This window comes from Carettochelys insculpta, chromosome 22 (genome assembly GCF_033958435.1).
Source record: "Carettochelys insculpta isolate YL-2023 chromosome 22, ASM3395843v1, whole genome shotgun sequence".
Lineage (NCBI taxonomy): Eukaryota > Metazoa > Chordata > Testudines > Carettochelyidae > Carettochelys > Carettochelys insculpta.
The window spans coordinates 3,386,716-3,405,672 of record NC_134158.1 but is presented as its reverse complement, the minus strand read 5'-3'; the positions used below and the strand labels follow the sequence as shown (position 1 = coordinate 3,405,672).

Below are 18,957 nucleotides of genomic sequence, written 5' to 3'. Positions count from 1 at the left end.
CGGTGGGTTAGAGCGTCGGGGGCGGGGAAGGCCGGATGCCTGGGTTCTCTGTGGGCTCTGGGAGGGGAGTGTGATCTGGTGGGTTAGTGCGTCGGGGGCTGGGAAGGCCGGACGCCTGGGTTCTCTGTGGGCTCTGGGAGGGGAGTGGGTTAGCGCGGGAATGAAGGATTTTGTAGGCAGGACGCCTGGGTTCTTGCTTTGTTGTGACTCTCTGGTGGCTGGTCCTATCGTTGATCTCTCCGCCTCTTCTCTCTTGCTCCAGATGCTTGTCCTGCTGCTCAGCGTGGTGCTAATACCAGACCCCAGCTCTGGGGCACTGGGACTCAACAGCACGACAGGTACAGGGCTCTTGGCTCCCTCCCTGCCCACAGCCTTGTGCGCTGGGCCTGACTCATGGGGCTTCTCTGTTCAGCCCACTGTCCCTGCCAGGGGACTGCATGCCAGCCCTGAGGAGTCCCCACCAGACCCCCTGTACACCCTGTGTGTAATCCCCCTGCACACCAGCAAGCTCAGCTCTGCACACCCCAGGCGCACACCAACCCTGCACACCTTTGCACACGCACCCACATGGAGCCAAACGTGACTCGTGCACACTTAGAGAAGCCCCTCCCAAACACACATTCGGGGCTGCACATGGACACAAGCCCAGTAGCGCACACACAAGTGCCCACGTGCGAGGACCCCCCTCACACCCCCCCACACTTGGTGTCACACATGCACACAAGGCCAGTAGTGCACACACAAGTGCGCACGTGCAAGGACCCCTTCACATGCACACCAGCTTGTCCCCACCCACCCCATTCCTGTCCCCGCAGCTCAGGCAGAGGATCCCAGCTGACGGTGCTCGCTCTGTGCCCCGCAGGCTGCGAGATCATCCACCCGCCGCGGGATGGGGGGATCCGGTACCGGGGCCTCACCCCAGACCAGGTGCAGACCGTGCGCTTCCTGCCGTTCGACTACGAGATCGAATACGTGTGCCGGCCCGACCGCGAGATTGTGGGGCCCAAAGTGCGCAAGTGTCTGTCCAACGGGACCTGGACTGAGATGGGCCACCCCAGCCGCTGCCGTGAGTCCAAGGGCAGGGAATGGGGCCAGGCCGGGAGTGGGGCTAGACCTGGCTGGCTCAGGAGGGCAGGGAATGGGGCAGGGGCTGGCCAGGGGACAGGAGTGGGGCTGGGGGACAGGAGCAGGCCAGGGCCTGGCTGGGGGGCAGGAGCGGGGCCGGGGGGGCCAGGCCAGGGGGCAGGGCTGGCTGGGGGGCAGGAGTGGGGCTGGGGCTGGATCGGGGGGGCCGAGCCTGGCTGGGGGGCAGGGGCAGGGGTGGGGCCTGGCTGGGGGGCAGGGACGGGGACGGGCCTGGGGCCGGGGGGCAGAGGCGTGGATGGGGACAGGCCTGAGGCCAGGGGGTAGGGGCTGGCTGGGCCTGGCCGGGGCTGGGTGGCAGGGCTGGGGCCAGGGGGCCAGGCCTGGCCAGGGCTGGGGGGCAGGGCTGGGGCTGGTGGGCTGGGCCTGGCTGGGGCTGAGGGCAGGGCCTGGCTGGGGGCCAGGGGTGGGGCTGGGCCTGGCTGGGGGGCAGAGGCGGGGGCGGGCCTGGCTGGGGGGGCTGGGGGCAGGACTGGGGCAGGGGGGGCGCGGCTGCCCCCCGCCGGCTCTGACCCTCCCGCCCCACAGTGCGCACCTGCCCGCGGATGCACCTGAGCCTGGAGAACGGGCAGGCGGTGGTGCGGGCGCTGGAGCGGCTGCCGGTGGAGGGCACCTGGGTGGAATACCACTGCAACGCCGGCTTCCGCCTGGCCGGCAGCGCCCGCAGCACCTGCACCAAGGTGGGGCGCTGGAGCTCCCCCAAACCTGTCTGCGAACGTGAGTCGGGCGCGGGGGGCACTGGGGGGGGGGGGCTGGGTGGCGGGTGTGGGCCTGGGGCTGTGGGACATGTGGTGCAGGGCCCGTGGGGTGAGGGGCTCTGCGACAGAGACTATGTGAGCGGCTGTGGGTTGAGGGGCATGTGGGGCAGGAGCTGTGGGGTGAGGGGTGTGTGGGGCAGGGGCTGTGTGAGGGGGCGAGGGGCGTGTGGGGCAGGGCCATGTGGGGGCGGTGAGGGTAGGGTATGTGGGGCAGGGGCCATGTGAGGGGCATGTGGGGCAGGGGCCATGTGGGAGTGGTGAGGTGAGGGGCATGTGGGGCAGGGGCTGTGTGAGGGGTAGGGCTGTGTGAGGGGCAGGAGCTGTGTGAGGGGCGTGTGAGGCAGGGCCATGTGGAGTGAGGGGCGTGTGGAGCAGGGGCCATGTGAGGGGTGGTGGGGTGAGGGGTGTGTGGGGCAGGGCCGTGTGAGGAGCGGTGGGGTGAGGGGTGTGTGGGGCAGGGGCGGTGGGGTAGGAGCCCAGTGGGCCATTTCTCTGGATGTGTGGGGTCCATCACTGAGCCCCTCTCCTTCCCCCCCAGTGCGACGCCCCATCTCCACAGGTGAGTGGCTCCCCACTCCCCTCCCAGCCCCATGGTGGCCCCGGGCGCTGGGTGCTCACTGGGGTGTGGGTGGAGGGCGGATACTGCCCCGGGTGCTCCTTGGCTGGCCGGGCTGCCAACACCCCTAATCCCAGCCTGACCTACATCCTGCCCGGCTGCACTGCAGCACCAGCGCCATGGGGCAGGGCCTGGCCCCTCCTGCAGGGGTGGGGCGCTGCCCCCCCCACCTCAGAGGTACCCCGCAATCCCCAGCCAGGCACAGAACTGGGGCTGCCCCCCCACGGGGCTCCAGAGCTGACGTGGGGGGCTCTGTGCCCCATGTTCTGCCTCCCCCATATGCCCTGCCTGGCCTCCCCCTGCCCACCCAAGCGGCTGTCGGTTTCCTGAGGCTCCGGGTGGGAGGCTGGCGGGGGCGGGGCAGCATGCGGCTCTTAGAGGGTGTTGGTCTGGGGGTGTCCCCATGCGATCGTCCCCCCCCCCCGGAGACGGTCCTCCTGCCCCCACCCCACTGGGCCTGAGTGCGGCCAAATGCTGGCACCTGCTGGGAGATAACCTCTCCCCCCGCTCCCCAACTCCCCCAACCCCCTTGTCCCCCAACTCCCCCTCCCCTGCTCCTCCCCAGTAACCCCCTGCCCCCCAACTCCACCTCCCCCCAGCGACCCCTGTCCCTGTCCCCAACTTCCCCTGCCCCCCAACTCCTCCTCCCCCGCTCCTCCCCAGCGACCGCCCACCACCACTTGTACCTCCAAAACTCCCATTCCCTGCTCCTCCCCTGGGGTCTTCCCCACTCCTGTAACTATCGCCCCAGCCTCTGGCTTCTCCCTTCCCTCGTTCCTCATCTGTTCCTCCTTCTTCCCCCCAGCCTGCTCAGTCCGACCCCCCACTGCATTTACCCCACCGTCCCCACCCTGCCACCCCATGCATCCCTCCCCCTAGCCTGCAGCCTTCCCCTCTTCCCACTCCTCCTCCTGCCAAACCCACCCCCCCCCGCATCCCACCCCTCCACACTCCCTGTATCTCTCCATCCGCCCATCCGTCCCTTCCCCCTCCCCCTCCCCACTCCTCCTCCCCCTCCTCTCCATCCCTCCCCCTCCCTTCTTGCATCCTACCCCTCCACGCTCCCTGCATCCCTCCGTCTGCCCCTCCATCCCTTCCCCTCCCCCTTCCCACTCCTCCTCCCCCCGAACCCACCCCCTCCCCCTCCTCCCCATTCCTCCCCCTCCCTTCCTGCATCCCACCCCTTCACACTTCCTGCATCCCTCCATCCGCCCCTCCATCCCTTCCTCCTCCCGCTTCCCACTCCTCCTCCCCCCTGCATCCCACCCCTCCCCCCTCGTCTCCATCCCTCCCCCTCCCTTCCTGCATCCCACCCCTCCACACTCCCTGTATCTCTCCATCCGCCCATCCGTCCCTTCCCCCTCCCCCTCCCCACTCCTCCTCCCCCTCCTCTCCATCCCTTCCCCTCCCTTCTTGCATCCTACCCCTCCACACTCCCTGTATCTCTCCATCCGCTCCTCCATGCCTTCCCCCTCCCCCGTCCCACTCCTCCCTCCCCGCACACCCCTCCCCCTCCTCTCCATCCCACTCCCTCCATCCCTCCCCCCACATCCCCCCCAGCCTGCAGCCTGCCACCCTCCCCCGCTCCCTCCTCCCCTTCCCACTCCTCCCTCCCACCCCCCCGCCTGCATCCCTCCCCCTCCCCTCCCCTCCCTCTCCGCCGCTCCCACGCGCCCCTCCCCCTCGCTCCGCCCCCCGCCGCCGCCGCCGCAGAGCCGAGCGCTATGGCCGGGCCCCGGGACCCCCGCGCGCCCCAGCCCTGAGCGCCCCGGCCTGGCCCGGCCCTGCCCGGCCCGGCCATGCGCCCCGCGCCGCTGCTGGCGCTGCTGCTGCTGCTGCTGCTGGCGCTGACGGGCGCGCCGGGGCCGGCCGCAGGCAGGCGGGCGGTGCACGTCGGGGCGCTCTTCCCCATGAGCGGCGGCTGGCCGGGGGGCCAGGCCTGTCTGCCCGCCGTGCGCATGGCGCTGGAGGACGTGAACCGCCGCCGGGACATCCTGCCGGACCACGAGCTGCGCCTCATCCATCACGACAGCAAGGTGCGCCGGGGGGCACCGGCAGGGGCATGGGGGGCCAGGCAAGGGGGTGCAGGGCTGGGCGCTGGGGGCACCGGCAGGGGCGTGGGGGGCCGGGCGAGGGGGTGCAGGGCTGGGCGCTGGGGACACCGGCAGGGGCGTGGGGGGCTGGGCGAGGGGGTGCAGGGCTGGGCGCTGGGGGCACCGGCAGGGGCGTGGGGGGCAGGCGAGGGGTGCGGGGCTGGGCGCTGGGGGCACTAGTAGGGGCACGGGGGGCTGGGCGAGGGGGTGCGGGGCTGGGCGCTGGGGGCACCGGCAGGGGCGTGGGGGGCAGGCGAGGGGTGCGGGGCTGGGCGCTGGGGACGGGACAAGGGGTGCAGGGCTGGGCTCTGGGGGCACCAGCAGGTGCATGGAGGTTTGGGTGAGAGGGGCCGGGCTGGGCGGTGGGGGCACTGGCAGGGGCGTGGGGGGCCGGGCGAGGGGGTGCAGGGCTGGGCGGTGGGGGCACTGGCAGGGGCATGGGGGGCCAGGCGAGGGGGTGCAGGGCTGGGCACTGGGGGCAGTGGCAGGGGCATGGGGGGCCGGGCGAGGGGGTGCAGGGCTGGGCGCTGGGGGCTCCAGCAGGACTCTGGGGGCTGGGCGAGGGAGGTGCAGGGCTGGGTGCTGGGGGCACAGGGCTGGAATGGCGCAGCCCGAGGAGGGGCGCGGTGCTGAGCAGAGGAAGCAGGGGATATGTTAGGTGTGGGGCTGTGTTGGGGGGCACTGGCAGGGGCATGGGGGGCCGGGCGAGGGGGTGCAGGGCTGGGTGCTGGGGGCACAGGGCTGGAATGGCGCAGCCCGAGGAGGGGCGCGGTGCTGAGCAGAGGAAGCAGGGGATATGTTAGGTGTGGGGCTGTGTTGGGGGGCAGTGGCAGGGGCATGGGGGGCCGGGCGAGGGGGTGCAGGGCTGGGCGCTGGGGGCTCCAGCAGGACTATGGGGGCTGGGCGAGGGAGGTGCAGGGCTGGGTGCTGGGGGCACAGGGCTGGAATGGCGCAGCCCGAGGAGGGGCGCGGTGCTGAGCAGAGCAAGCAGGGGATATGTTAGGTGTGGGGCTGTGTTGGGGGGCACTGGCAGGGGCATGGGGGGCTGGGCAAGGGAAGTGCAGGGCTGGGTGCTGGGGGCACAGGGCTGGAATGGCGCAGCCCGAGGAGGGGCGCGGTGCTGAGCAGAGGAAGCAGGGGATATGTTAGGTGTGGGGCTGTGTTGGGGGGCACTGGCAGCACAGCAGCTGGAATGCAAGAAGGCTCCAGTGGGGCTGGGCACACGCAATCCCACAGTGAGCTCGGATGGGGAGCAGGACTGGACATGGGGTGTTGAGCTCAGGGGACACCGCCACAGCTGGGCTGCAGGGGGCAGCTGTGTCCCTGTGGCCCAGGGAACGCCAGCCGGGGTGTGGGGTGGGTAGGGGGGCACTGGCAGTGCAGGGGCCGGGGGGCCAGGGGGCATCAATAGGGCTGAACATGGGGCGCTCCTGCCGGGGGCCCCAGTGGGGGAAGGTGGCCCAGAGGAGGGTGATGGGTGGGGGTGAGGGTGAGGGCTGCATTCAGACCGCAGATGTCTGGGGGAACTCGCAGCAGATGCCTGTTCCCCTGTGCTTTCTGTCTCGCACGCTCATCCTTCTCCCTCGCACATTCCCCGGTGCTCTGTGTCGCACAATCAGGTCAGCCCCTGCTGCCTTGCTGTTTCCTATGTGTGTCGCCCTTCCCCCCCGTTCCTTGCACACGCCACTTGTTGCACGCTCGCTGGCTTTTTGTGCCCTCGGTTCTCTGCCCTCCTCTGGCACGCCCACTCCCAGATTCCCTGGGGCGCTTGGAGTCACTTGCCTCTGGCACACTTATGCGTGCCCACGGCCTGTCAGGCGGCAGTGGGGGCTGAGACCGAGGAGCCCTGGGTCCTATCCTGGCCTCTGGGAGGGCCCATAGGGCTAGTCAGTTGTTTCAGTGGGGCTGGGAGCCCACACACCTGAGCTCTATCACTAGCTCCGGGCGGGTCAAGGGGTCTGGTGAGTTATAACAATGGGTCTGGGAGCCGAGACTCCTGGGGTGGCTTCTCTCTGGGCTTTGAGAGGGGCATGGGCTGGATGGGAGGTGGGGGCCCTGGACTCCTGGGTTCTGTCCCTGGCTCTGGGAGGCGGGTGATGGGGGTCTGGCGGGTTAGAGCCAGGACTCCTGGGTTCTGTCCCTGGCTCTGGGAGGGGGCAATGGGAGTCTGGCGGGTTACAGCCAGGAGTCCTGGCTGTGGGAGGGCAGCAGGGGCTGGTGGTCAGAGCAGCAGTAAAGGGAGCCGGGCCACCCACTCCCCCAAGCCCTGCTCGCACTGTGCGTGTCCCCAGGAGCGCTGCCCAGGCCAGGCTGGGCTGGGCTGGGGGCGAGCCGCTTTCCTCTCCACTGGGGCAGATCGCCAGTGAGAGCTGGCCACAGTTTCCCAGGAAACACAACCTCCTCCGGGCCGTCGGTGCACCAGACCGAGGGTGACGCCAAACGGCCCCAGCGGACGGATTCCCTACATCTGTCCTCATGCACCCCTCTGTCCGTCCGCGTCTCCTCTGAGCTCTGGGCCTGTCCCCATCTCTGTGTGTGTCCTCCTGCGTCGGTCCATCCGTCCAGCCATGTCTCCTGTGAGCTCTGGGCCCGTCCCCATCTCTGTGTGTGTCCTCCTGCGTCGGTCCATCCATCCGTCCGTCCAGCCACGTCTCCTCTGGGGTCTCAGCCCATCCCCATCTCTCTGTCTCTCCCCACCCCTGGGGTGACGGTTACCATGGCAGCACAAGCTGCTTTGCCTGCTCCTGGGGTTGTCATGGAAACTGATCGGCTCTCCCCCAGCTGCCAGGTCCTGAATAATTCATGGCCCCTGCTGGTGACCAGCCGGGAATGGGGGGGGCTGTGACCTTGGAGGGGCGGGGGGGGCAGGGCTCCAGGGATCCATCCTGGACTCTTGAGAGGGCCATGGGGTGCCGTAGGTTAGAGCAGGACACCTCGGTTTCACCCCCAGCACTGCGGGGCAGTGGGGGCTAGGGGTTGGAGCGGGGGGCGCTGAGAGCCAGGACTCCTGAGGTGTATCCTAGGTCTGGGAGCAGTGCTGGGTCACAGCCGAGGAGAGATGCGCTGGGAGTGATGGTGGGCGCCGGGTGGGGGTCAGGGACAGTCAGTGGGGATTACAGGCAGGGACAGAGCTGGGGAGGGGTGTGAGGGGTTGGAGCCGGGGATGGGTGGGCTGGGGGGTGATGGTGGGTGCAGGGTGGTTGTCAGGGGCAGTCAGTGGGGATTACAGGAGGGGTTACAGCCGGGGAGGGGCGTGCGGGGTCAGAGCCAGGAGGGGTGAGCTGGGGGGTGATGGTGGGTGCGGGGTGGGGGTCTGGGAAGTCAGTGGGGATTACAGGTGGGGTTACAGCTGGGGAGGGGCGTGCAGGGTCAGAGGCGGGAGGGGTGCGCTGGGCGTGATGGTGGGTGCAGGGTGGGAGTTGGGGCAGTCGGTGGGGATTACAGGTGGGGTTACAGCCAGGGAGCATCGTGCGGGGTTAGAGGCGGGAGGGGTGCACTGGGGGGTGATGGTGAGGGTCGGGGCAGTCGGTGGGGATTACAGGCGGGGTCAGAGGCCGGGGAGGGGTGGGCTGGGGGGTGATGGTGGGCGCAGGGTGTGGGTCGGGGCAGTCGGTGGGGATTACAGGCGAGGTTACAGCCGAAGGGGCATGCGGGGTTAGAGGTGGGGGGGGTACGCTGGGGGGCGATAGTGGGTGTAGGGTGGGGGTTGGGGCAGTCAGTGGGGATTACAGGCAGGGTCAGAGCTGGGGGGGGCGTGCGGGGTCAGAGGCAGGAGGGGTGCGCTGGGGGGTGATGGTGGGGGTCAGGGTGCTGGTCGGGGCAGTCGGTGGGGATTACAGGCGGGGTTACAGCTGGGGAGGGGCGTGCGGGGTCAGAGGCAGGAGGGGTGCGCTGGGGGGTGATGGTGGGGGTCAGGGTGCTGGTCGGGGCAGTCGGTGGGGATTACAGGCGAGGTTACAGCCGAAGGGGCATGCGGGGTTAGAGGTGGGGGGGGTACGCTGGGGGGCGATAGTGGGTGTAGGGTGGGGGTTGGGGCAGTCAGTGGGGATTACAGGCAGGGTCAGAGCTGGGGGGGGCGTGCGGGGTCAGAGGCAGGAGGGGTGCGCTGGGGGGTGATGGTGGGGGTCAGGGTGCTGGTCGGGGCAGTCGGTGGGGATTACAGGCGGGGTTACAGCTGGGGAGGGGCGTGCGGGGTCAGAGGCAGGAGGGGTGCGCTGGGGGGTGATGGTGGGGGTCAGGGTGCTGGTCGGGGCAGTCGGTGGGGATTACAGGCGAGGTTACAGCCGAAGGGGCATGCGGGGTTAGAGGTGGGGGGGGTACGCTGGGGGGCGATAGTGGGTGTAGGGTGGGGGTTGGGGCAGTCGGTGGGGATTACAGGCGGGGTCAGAGCTGGGGGGGGCGTGCGGGGTCAGAGGCAGGAGGGGTGCGCTGGGGGGTGATGGTGGGGGTCAGGGTGCTGGTCGGGGCAGTCGGTGGGGATTACAGGCAGGGTTACAGCTGGGGAGGGGCGTGTGGGGTCAGAGGCGGGAGGGGTGTGCTGGGGGGTGATGGTGGGGGTCAGGGGCAGTCGGTGGGGATTACAGGCGAGGTCAGCTCCAGGGAGGGGCGTGCAGGGTCAGAGGCCGGGGACAGGTGCTCTGGGGGGTGATGGTGGTCGCAGGGGGTGGGTCGGAGCAGTTGGTGGGGATTACAGGCGGGGTCAGAGGCCAGGCTGGCGTGCCCCGGTGTGACAGTGGGTCTGTGCCCTGCAGTGTGACCCCGGCCAGGCCACCAAGTACCTGTACGAGCTGCTCTACAACGACCCCATCAAGATCATACTGATGCCTGGCTGCAGCAGCGTCTCCACCCTGGTGGCCGAGGCCGCTCGCATGTGGAACCTCATCGTGGTGAGTGGGGCAGGGCAGGGGGCAGGGCTGGGAGGTGGCACTGGAGCGGCACGTGCTGGTGGGGCAGGGCAGGGGGGCAGGGCTGGGAGGTGGCACTGGAGCGGCACGTGCTGGTGGGGCAGGGCAGGGCAGGGGGGCAGGGCTGGGAGGTGGCACTGGAGCGGCACGTGCTGGTGGGGCAGGGCAGGGGGCAGGGCTGGGAGGTGGCACTGGAGCGGCACGTGCTGGTGGGGCAGGGCAGGGGGGCAGGGCTGGGAGGTGGCACTGGAGCGGCACGTGCTGGTGGGGCAGGGCAGGGGGGCAGGGCTGGGAGGTGGCACTGGAGTGGCACGTGCTGGTGGGGCAGGGCAGGGGGCAGGGCTGGGAGGTGGCACTGGAGTGGCACGTGCTGGTGGGGCAGGGCAGGGGGGCAGGGCTGGGAGGTGGCACTGGAGCGGCACGTGCTGGTGGGGCAGGGCAGGGGGGCAGGGCTGGGAGGTGGCACTGGAGCGGCACGTGCTGGTGGGGCAGGGCAGGGGGCAGGGCTGGGAGGTGGCACTGGAGAGGCACGTGCTGGTGGGGCAGGGCAGGGGGCAGGGCTGGGAGGTGGCACTGGAGCGGCACGTGCTGGTGGGGCAGGGCAGGGCAGGGGGGCAGGGCTGGGAGGTGGCACTGGAGCGGCACGTGCTGGTGGGGCAGGGCAGGGGGCAGGGCTGGGAGGTGGCACTGGAGCGGCACGTGCTGGTGGGGCAGGGCAGGGCAGGGGGCAGGGCTGGGAGGTGGCACTGGAGCGGCACGTGCTGGTGGGGCAGGGCAGGGGGGCAGGGCTGGGAGGTGGCACTGGAGCGGCACGTGCTGGTGGGGCAGGGCAGGGCAGGGGGGCAGGGCTGGGAGGTGGCACTGGAGCGGCACGTGCTGGTGGGGCAGGGCAGGGGGCAGGGCTGGGAGGTGGCACTGGAGCGGCATGTGCTGGTGGGGCAGGGCAGGGGGGCAGGGCTGGGAGGTGGCACTGGAGCGGCACGTGCTGGTGGGGCAGGGCAGGGGGGCAGGGCTGGGAGGTGGCACTGGAGCGGCACGTGCTGGTGGGGCAGGGCAGGGGGCAGGGCTGGGAGGTGGCACTGGAGTGGCACGTGCTGGTGGGGCAGGGCAGGGGGGCAGGGCTGGGAGGTGGCACTGGAGCGGCACGTGCTGGTGGGGCAGGGCAGGGGGCAGGGCTGGGAGGTGGCACTGGAGCGGCACGTGCTGGTGGGGCAGGGCAGGGGGGCAGGGCTGGGAGGTGGCACTGGAGCGGCACGTGCTGGTGGGGCAGGGCAGGGGGCAGGGCTGGGAGGTGGCACTGGAGCACCCTGGCTGTGCAGGTTCCGAGCTCAGTCGCCCCCAGATCTGTGCAGAGAAAAAAAGCCCCCCCTCCGCCCCTAGTGAAGTGGGCAACACCTGGGGAAACCGAGGCACCCGGTGTCTGGCGACAGGAGATTGTGGCTTGGGGACCTGTGTGCTGGGGTGTTGGGTGCAGGGGTTGGGCTGGGGGGGAGAGTGGGGTGGTGGGGGGCACGCGCAGGGGTGGGGACGTGCGGGGCGTGGGTGTGAGGGTGCGGGATAGGTGGGGGGGTGCTTTGCATGTGGGCCGTGTGGGGCGCCCACCCTGACCCCACCCCCCCGCAGCTGTCGTACGGCTCCAGCTCCCCGGCGCTCTCCAACCGCCAGCGGTTCCCCACCTTCTTCCGCACCCACCCCTCGGCCACGCTGCACAACCCCACCCGCGTCCAGCTCTTCAAGAAGTGGGGTTGGACCAAGATCGCCACCATCCAGCAGACCACCGAAGTCTTCACCTCGGTACGGCCTCTGCCCCGTGCGGCGCCACCGCTGCCCCCCCAGCCCTTCTCTGCTCTGACCCCGTGCAGCTCCCTCACCCCCGTCTGCAGCCCCCCTGGGCCGCCAGCCCAGCACCTGCCTGTGCCCACTGCACCCCACGCCTCCTGGGGGCTCCCCGAGCCTTGGCTCCCTGAGGGGCCCGACTCCAGCAGCCCTGCGACCTCCCAGCCATTGCAGAGCCCCTGCCCTGCGCCCCTCTCTGCCAGACACCTGGGGTCCCCCTGTGTCCCCGCACAGTGCCCCTTCCCCGGAGCCCTCATCTCCCGGTGCCCCCCACCGACCCCAGAGCCCCCATGTCCCGGTGCCCCCTTCGGACCCCCCCCGGCCCCCTCTGTGCCCCACGGCCCCCCATCTCCCCACCAACCCGCATTCTTTCTCCCCCTGCCCCAGACCCTGGATGACCTGGACCAGCGGGTGAAGGAGGCTGGCATTGAAATCACCTTCCGCCAGAGCTTCTTCTCTGACCCCGCCGCCCCCGTCCGCAACCTCAAGGTGAGAGCTCCTGAGCGGGGCCTGGCTCTGGGGGAGGAGGGCAGGGCCTGGGGCTGGTGGGAGGGGCCTGGGGTGAAACTGGAGGGGTCTGGGGCTGGGGGTCCCGCAGCTGAGCCGAGCTGTCGGGGTGCTGGGGCTGGGAGGGGCTGAGGACAGAGTGGGGACAGGCCGACGGCTGGTGGGTGCCCAGGGAGGGCTACATAGATGGGGACCTTCTCCCTGGTGGGGGTCTCTGGCCCCTGGGTCCTGCCCAGCTCTGTTCGTCCCTGTGTTCTGTGCTGTCTGTCCGCGGGATGCCTGGGACTCCCCTGGGACTGTGGGCGGCACCCCTTCTCCCCTGGCCTCTCCCGGTGGGTCGCCCCAGAGCTGGCCGTGAGCCTGGGGTGTGCTTGGAGCTCTGCGAGTGTCTGCATATTCCCCCCTTGAGGTGGGAAGTGGGGGGGCTGTCTTGCGGTGTCTGGAGGCAGAGCAGAGCTGTAACCCTGTCTCCCTCGGCTGGCGTGGGCCCGGGCCCCCCCCAGCGCCAGGATGCCCGCATCATCGTGGGGCTCTTCTACGAGACCGAAGCACGCAAGGTCTTCTGTGAGGTGAGACCTGGGGGTCTGTGTGTGGGGGGGCAGCCGGCATGCAGGGGCTGGGCTCCGCCCCTTGGGGAGGGGGAGGGGGAATCACGCTGAGCGCTGGGGGGCAGCCAGGCAAGAGTGGCAAGGGCTGTGTGGGTCTGAGCTGAGTGCCTGCCCCACAGCCCGTTGTGTGCCCAGGAGCTGCAGGGGTTCACCCTGTTACCCACACAGACCCCACAGCACCCACACACGACACATGTGCACACCCCGCAACACACACGGACTGATGCCTCGCAACACACACAGCTGCCACACCCTGCACTCGCCCCGCAACGTGAACACATGTTCCACAACACACGTGCACACACACCACACCACACACTCTGTTGCCCCAGGACACGCACACACTCACCACAAGGCCTCCCCGGGCACAGCTCCAGGCTGTCTCCCAGCTGTCTGGTGCTGTGGGGCTGAGCCCCACACCTGGCCTCCTGCGATACCCCCCGTGCCAGCCCCCAGTCCAAGCCCTTCTGCTGTTGCAGCTTGTGGCCACCACTGCAGGGACCCAGGCAGCTCCACCGTGTGTTGGCATCCGTGTGTATCTTTGTCCCTGGGGCGCTGGTTTGATTCTGGGTCACCCCTCGCCTGGCCCAGCTGCACTGGTCCCTTAGTGCCCTGTCCTAGATTCCCCGCCCCATCCAGGAGTCGGGGAACACCTTCATCGTGGTGTAGCCATCTCCACCTAGGGGTTGTGTGGAGAATATGCCTAGAGAGAGACCTCTGGGCATGTGCCAGGGGGCAGGGGTGTGGGTGGCTGTGGATTGCGCTCGAAGGGGTGAGTGGCCAGACCCCTAAGAGGGGGAGATATACCTATCTCTAGAGCTGTTGGGGGACCTCGAGAGCTCATCGAGTCCAGTCCCTGCCCTCATGGCAGCACCGAGCAGCACCCGTCACAGCTGTCTCTGGTAAATCCAGCCTGCCCAGCCGGGATTTCCAAGGCCACTGCGCTAACCATGGAGCAGGGCCCTCGGCCCGCAGCGGTGCCGCGCTTACCCGGATGAGGGAGTGGGGAGGGATGGGAGGTGGAAGGAGGGAGGAAGAAGGATGGAGGGCTAAAGTTTCCAGCCGTGGGTGGAATACATCTTGTTCTGTGCACTGAGGCCTGTGTGGATGTTTACCACTGATAGAAACCCAGGCTGCCAGCCGCGGGCGCTCTGCTAACCAGCTGGGCTGCACCCAAATCTCTCCTGGGCGGCCATCCCAGCGCTCAGCTCACTGGGAACCCTGGTGTGCTGGAGGAGGCAGGGATGGAGGCAGGGCTGGCTGGGTGAATGGATGGATGGATGGGTGGCAGGTAGATAGGGATGGGTGGATGTGTGGAAGTGGGGATGGGTGGATGTGTGGATGGGGTGGAAGGAAGGCGGAGTGGATGGGGTGGAAGGAAATGGATGGATTGATGGGTGGAAGGAAGGCAGGGTGGATGGGTGGGTGGACGGCGGGTAGATGGGGATGGATGGATGGGTGGAAGGAATGATGGAAGACAGGGTGGATGGATGGATGGAGGGGGTGGAAGGAAATGAATGGATGGATGGGTGGAAGGAAGGCAGGGTGGATGGGTGGGTGGATGGGATGTAAGGAGATGGATGGGTGGATGGTGGGTAGATGGGGATGGATGGATGGGTAGAAGACAGGGTGGATGGACATGTGGATGGAGGGCTGGCTGGCTGTCAAGGTGGAAGGAAAGAGGGCTGGCTTGCTGGAGGGACAGAGGGCAGGGTGGAGGGACAGACGGGGGGCAGGGCAGATGGCCAGACGGACAGAGGGCTGGCTGACTGGCTGGCTGGAGAGATGGAGGGCAGGGTGAAAGGGCGGACGCCTTGCTGGCTGGAAGGGTGGATGGGCAGATGGGCAGCGGGCTGGAAGGACAGAGGGCAGGGTGGAGGGACAGACAGATGGATGGCTGGCTGACAGGGTGGAGGGATGGAAGACAGCAGGCTGTCTGGATGGATGGATGGATGGATGGACAGAAGGCAGGCTGGCTAGCAGAGTGGATGGACGGATGGGTGGACGACTGGCTGGCTGGCTGGCAGGGTGGATGGATGGACGGGCGGAGAACTGGCTGGCTGGCTGGCAGGGTGGATGGCCGGACGGGCGGAGAACTAGCTGGCTGGCTGGCAGGGTGGACGGATGGACATGTGGACGACTGGCTGGCTGGCTGGCAGGGTGGACGGATGGACATGTGGACGACTGGCTGGCTGGCTGGCAGGGTGGACGGATGGACATGTGGACGACTGGCTGGCTGGCTGGCAGAGTGGATGGCTGGCTGGGTGGACAACTGGCTGGCTGGCTGGCAGGGTGGATGGATGGACTGGTGGATGGCTGGCTGGCAGAGTGGACAGATGGATGTGTGGACAACTGGCTGGCTGGCTGGCAGAGTGAATGGATGGATGTGTGGGCAACTGGCTGGCCGGCTGGCAGAGTGGATGGCTGGACAAGTGGGCAGCTAGCTGGCGGGGTGGATGGCCGGACGGGCGGACGGCTGGATGGCAGGGTGGATGGCCAGACGGGTGGACAATTGGCTGGCTGGCTGGCCAAGTGGATGGCTGGACGGGCGGACGGCTGGCTGGCTGGCAGGGTGGATGGACGGACGGGCAGACGGGTGGCTGGCAGGGTGGATGGACGGACGGGTGGCTGGCTGGCAGGGTGGTTGGACGGACGGGCGGCTGGCAGGGTGGATGGACGGACGGGCGGACGTCTGGCTGGCTGGCTGGCTGGCAGCGTGGGTGGGCGAAGCTGGTTGCCGGTCTCAGCAGCTCCCCGTCCCTCGTCGTGCAGGTGTACAAGGAGAAGCTGTATGGGAAGCGGTACGTGTGGTTCCTGATTGGCTGGTACGCTGACAACTGGTTCCGCATCAAGGACCCCGCCATCAACTGCACGGAGGCGGAGATGGCGGAGGCGGTGGAGGGGCACGTCACCACGGAGATCGTCATGCTGAACCCCGAGAACACCCGCAGCATCTCCAACATGGTGCGCCTGGGCTGGGCTGGGCTGAGTGGGGCAGGGGCCACTGGGGGGCATGCAACATGGGAGCTGGGCTGGGGCGACTGGGAGCGGTGGGAACAGAGACCTTGGAGGACGATGGAATTGGGGGTCAGTGGGGGCCAACACAGCTGGGGGGGAGGACCTGCAGGGAGGGGTCAGCACTCCCCTCCCCCGCCCAGCTGACTGCCTCGACCCCGGCCCTGCAGACCTCCCAGGAGTTCATTGAGAAGCTGCAGAAGCGTCTGGGCAAGAACCCCGAGGAGACGGGGGGGTTCCAGGAGGCGCCCCTGGCCTACGACGCCATCTGGGCCCTGGCGCTGGCGCTCAACAAGACCTCGGCCGAGCTGGCGAAGAAGGGGCTGCGGCTGGAGGACTTCAACTACAACAACAAGAACATCACGGATGAGATCTACCGCGCCCTCAACTCCTCCGCCTTCGAGGGGGTGTCGGTGAGTGGCCCTGCGACCCCCATCCCCACCCCTAACAGCCCCCCATCACCGATGAGATCTACCGCGCCCTCAACTCCTCCGCCTTTGAGGGGGTGTCGGTGAGTGGCCCTGCGACCCCCATCCCCACCCCTAACAGCCCCCCATCACCGACGAGATCTACCGCGCCCTCAACTCCTCCGCCTGTGAGGGGGTGTCGGTGAGTGGCCCTGCGACCCCCATCCCCACCCCCTAACAGCCCCCCATCACCGACGAGATCTACCGCGCCCTCAACTCCTCCGCCTTCGAGGGGGTGTCGGTGAGTGGCCCTGCGACCCCCATCCCCACCCCTAACAGCCCCCCATCACCGACGAGATCTACCGCGCCCTCAACTCCTCCGCCTGCGAGGGGGTGTCGGTGAGTGGCCCTGTGCCCCTAATGCCCCCCATCACCGACGAGATCTACTGCGCCCTCAACTCCTCCGCCTGCGAGGGGGTGTCGGTGAGTGGCCCTGTGCCCCCAGCCCTGTGCCCCCTGGCCTGGATCCTGTGCCCCCAGCCTGTGCACCCGAACCCTGACCTCTCCCCTGAATGAGGCCTGTCCATCTTATCTCCCTGGCCGTGAACATCCAAACTTACTACTGTGCCTTGCACCCCAGCCCCCATGCCCGCCCCTGCACTATCTTTAGCTCCCACCCCACAGCAGCCCAGTGCGGGGGGCGGGGTGCCCCAGCGAGGCCCAAGCTCCGTCCACCAGCGGGGGGCCCTGGGCTCAGGCCAGCGTCAGGCTCCCATGGGTGCTGAGGTCCTGCTGGGAGGCTCGGGCCCTGGAGCCCCAGACAGTGGGCGCGCGGGGGGTGCTGCCCGTGGATGACAGCCCTACTGCTGCTGCCTGCGAGGAGCGCCTGGTGACCCGCTCTGTGTGTCTCCCCACCTAGGGCCATGTGGTGTTTGACGCCAGCGGCTCCCGCATGGCCTGGACCCTCATTGAACAGCTGCAGGGTGAGTGACATCCCCTCACAGCCCTGCACAACAGTCGACAACCCCCGCCCAGCAACGCTTGTCAACAATCCTGCGTGCACAGTGTGATGGAGTGGGGGGAGGGCATGTGTGAGTCAGGCTGGATGTCTGAGGCAAGCAGAGCAGCTCCCAGTGGCTAAGGATGACCCTGGGGCTACAACTGGCAGGTAACACCTCTGCCCTGAACAAAGAGGAGGGAGGAGCTGAGCTGGGTTTTTGAATCGGGGGACGGCAGTTAGAGGCTAGGGAAAAGGGAGAGCTGGAAGGCAGCCAGCCTGAGGAGGGGGAAGCTACACCCCAGAGGGGCACCCCTCGGGGTCTTCTCCCCAGGACGGGTTGGAATGACTGTCTCTGGCTGCTGTGCTGTCGCTTCTGTGAGAAACTGGGCATCTGTTGCCTAATAAACCTCCTGTTGTACCTGCTGAGTGAGTGTCACTCCTGCCAGCGGATGGGGTGCAGTGCAGGGGGACCCCTGAACCCCATCACACTGGTGTCAGCAGTGGGATGCACTGCACCCATGGATGAGCTCCCAGCAGTGGCTGACTGAGCGCAAGAGAAGGAAGGAGCCTCACAAGAGCCAGAGGGGGAACAGAGCAATTCCTGCAGCTGCTGCTGGTGAGTGGATACCCCGGGAGATAGCGGGGAGATGGATTATACCCGACTCCTGAAGGCAGAGCTAGCGGGGCTGTGCAGAGAGAGGGGCCTGACCGTGGGGAAGGCGACCAAGGCCCAGCTGATTGCCCAGCTGGAAGAGAATGACCGATCCGGGGGGGCAGAGCCTCTGTGATGGGGTTCTGGGGTCCCCCAAGCTCTGCACCCCGTCCGCAGGCAGGAGAGTCTCTCACTCAGCAGGAGAACAGCGGGTTTATTAGCCGACAGGACACAGCATCGTACAGAGGAGTCAGTGCAGCTGGCAGAGACAGCCAGTCCAATCCATGTTGGGGAGAGGAGGCCCCGAGGGGCCCCCAGAGCTGGGGCCTTGCCCCCTCCTTTGTCTTTCTTTCCCTCAGCCCAGACTAACTGCTTCCAACTCCCAGTTCCAATTCAAACCCCTCAGGCTCCACCTCCTCCTTTGTCTCCCGTACAAAGGTGTTACCTGGTCGTCAGGGTTACCCTCAGCAGGACCCCACACCCTCTGTGAGCCACTCACATACACACAGGTATCCCCCACTCCATCACATCTCTCCCCCCTTCCAGACCGAACTGAGCGGGGTCACTCAGCCGGTGACCTGGGGAAGTTCGGGGCCCTCCCCTCGTGATCGGGCTTCGGCTGTACCCTCGGTGCTTCCCTTCATGTGCACCACCTCCATGTCATAATCCTGCTGGGGGAGGCTCCAACTCAGGAGCTTGGTATTGGCCCTTTTCATGTGATGCAGCCGGACAAGTCCCTTTAGTTCCCTCAGGCTGGTTGGTCTCCCTGCTTCGGCCCCGGTCCGTCAGCCACGTTCTCAAGTCGGGCAGGCAGAGCCCATACAGATGCTGCAGCATCAACAGATCAAATAGTTCTTTTCTGGTCTGGGCCCTGCCCTGTGTGACCACCAGCCCATACAGCTGCTCCGGCAAATGTCTGGAATTCAGTTACAGTCCAGTAAAAGAAGGTACAAATGCTTCCACCCTTGGCATTTAGCCAGACCACCAAAATGGTTGTGTGCCTCAGTTTCCCCTTCCATGCCACACAATAGGTTTGGAATGTTCCTCCTCACGTGAGAGGTTGCAAGACTAGTTACAGGGAACAACGGTGACATTTCAGAGTTACAGACTCCTTCAACATACAACTCATGCTTCTACATCAATGTCATCATGTCACATGGCTCTTTCCAAACCTTCAGTACATGGTACAATTCTACAGCTTTTGGTAGCAGCACCCCTTGGTTACAACAGTCAGCGTGAGTAACAGAACAAACCCATTGCAACTGCACATTTACGTTGCTCTTTGGTAGACCACAACCTTTGTGCAACAGCCTTGAGAATCTGGTATTTTGGGGATAAATGGCTGAGGCCTTTCTTAGCACCATCAAGTTCTAATCTTCTCTCTTGCCCCCTGGGGTGGAAATTTGATCTCTCTGGCT

The 18,957-nt window shown here is 67.6% G+C and overlaps 1 protein-coding gene across 2 annotated transcripts in view; it reads left to right on the top strand.

Annotated features, from left to right (window-relative positions):
• Positions 1-262: 262 nt before the first annotated feature.
• GABBR1 (gamma-aminobutyric acid type B receptor subunit 1) overlaps positions 263-18,957 on the top strand; it is a 42,396-nt gene continuing 23,701 nt past the window's right edge. For both annotated transcript variants that reach the window (XR_012648515.1, XM_075016921.1), the window contains exons 1-12: positions 263-338; positions 863-1,066; positions 1,672-1,860; positions 2,440-2,460; positions 4,393-4,553; positions 9,362-9,496; positions 11,138-11,308; positions 11,738-11,839; positions 12,361-12,426; positions 15,238-15,429; positions 15,651-15,893; positions 16,807-16,870. Coding sequence is in view for 1 of the 2 variants with exons in the window: in XM_075016921.1 (XP_074873022.1) it covers positions 263-338; positions 863-1,066; positions 1,672-1,860; positions 2,440-2,460; positions 4,393-4,553; positions 9,362-9,496; positions 11,138-11,308; positions 11,738-11,839; positions 12,361-12,426; positions 15,238-15,429; positions 15,651-15,893; positions 16,807-16,870 (1,624 nt within the window). In the remaining variant the exon portion in view is untranslated. The remainder of the gene's footprint in view (positions 339-862; positions 1,067-1,671; positions 1,861-2,439; positions 2,461-4,392; positions 4,554-9,361; positions 9,497-11,137; positions 11,309-11,737; positions 11,840-12,360; positions 12,427-15,237; positions 15,430-15,650; positions 15,894-16,806; positions 16,871-18,957) is intronic.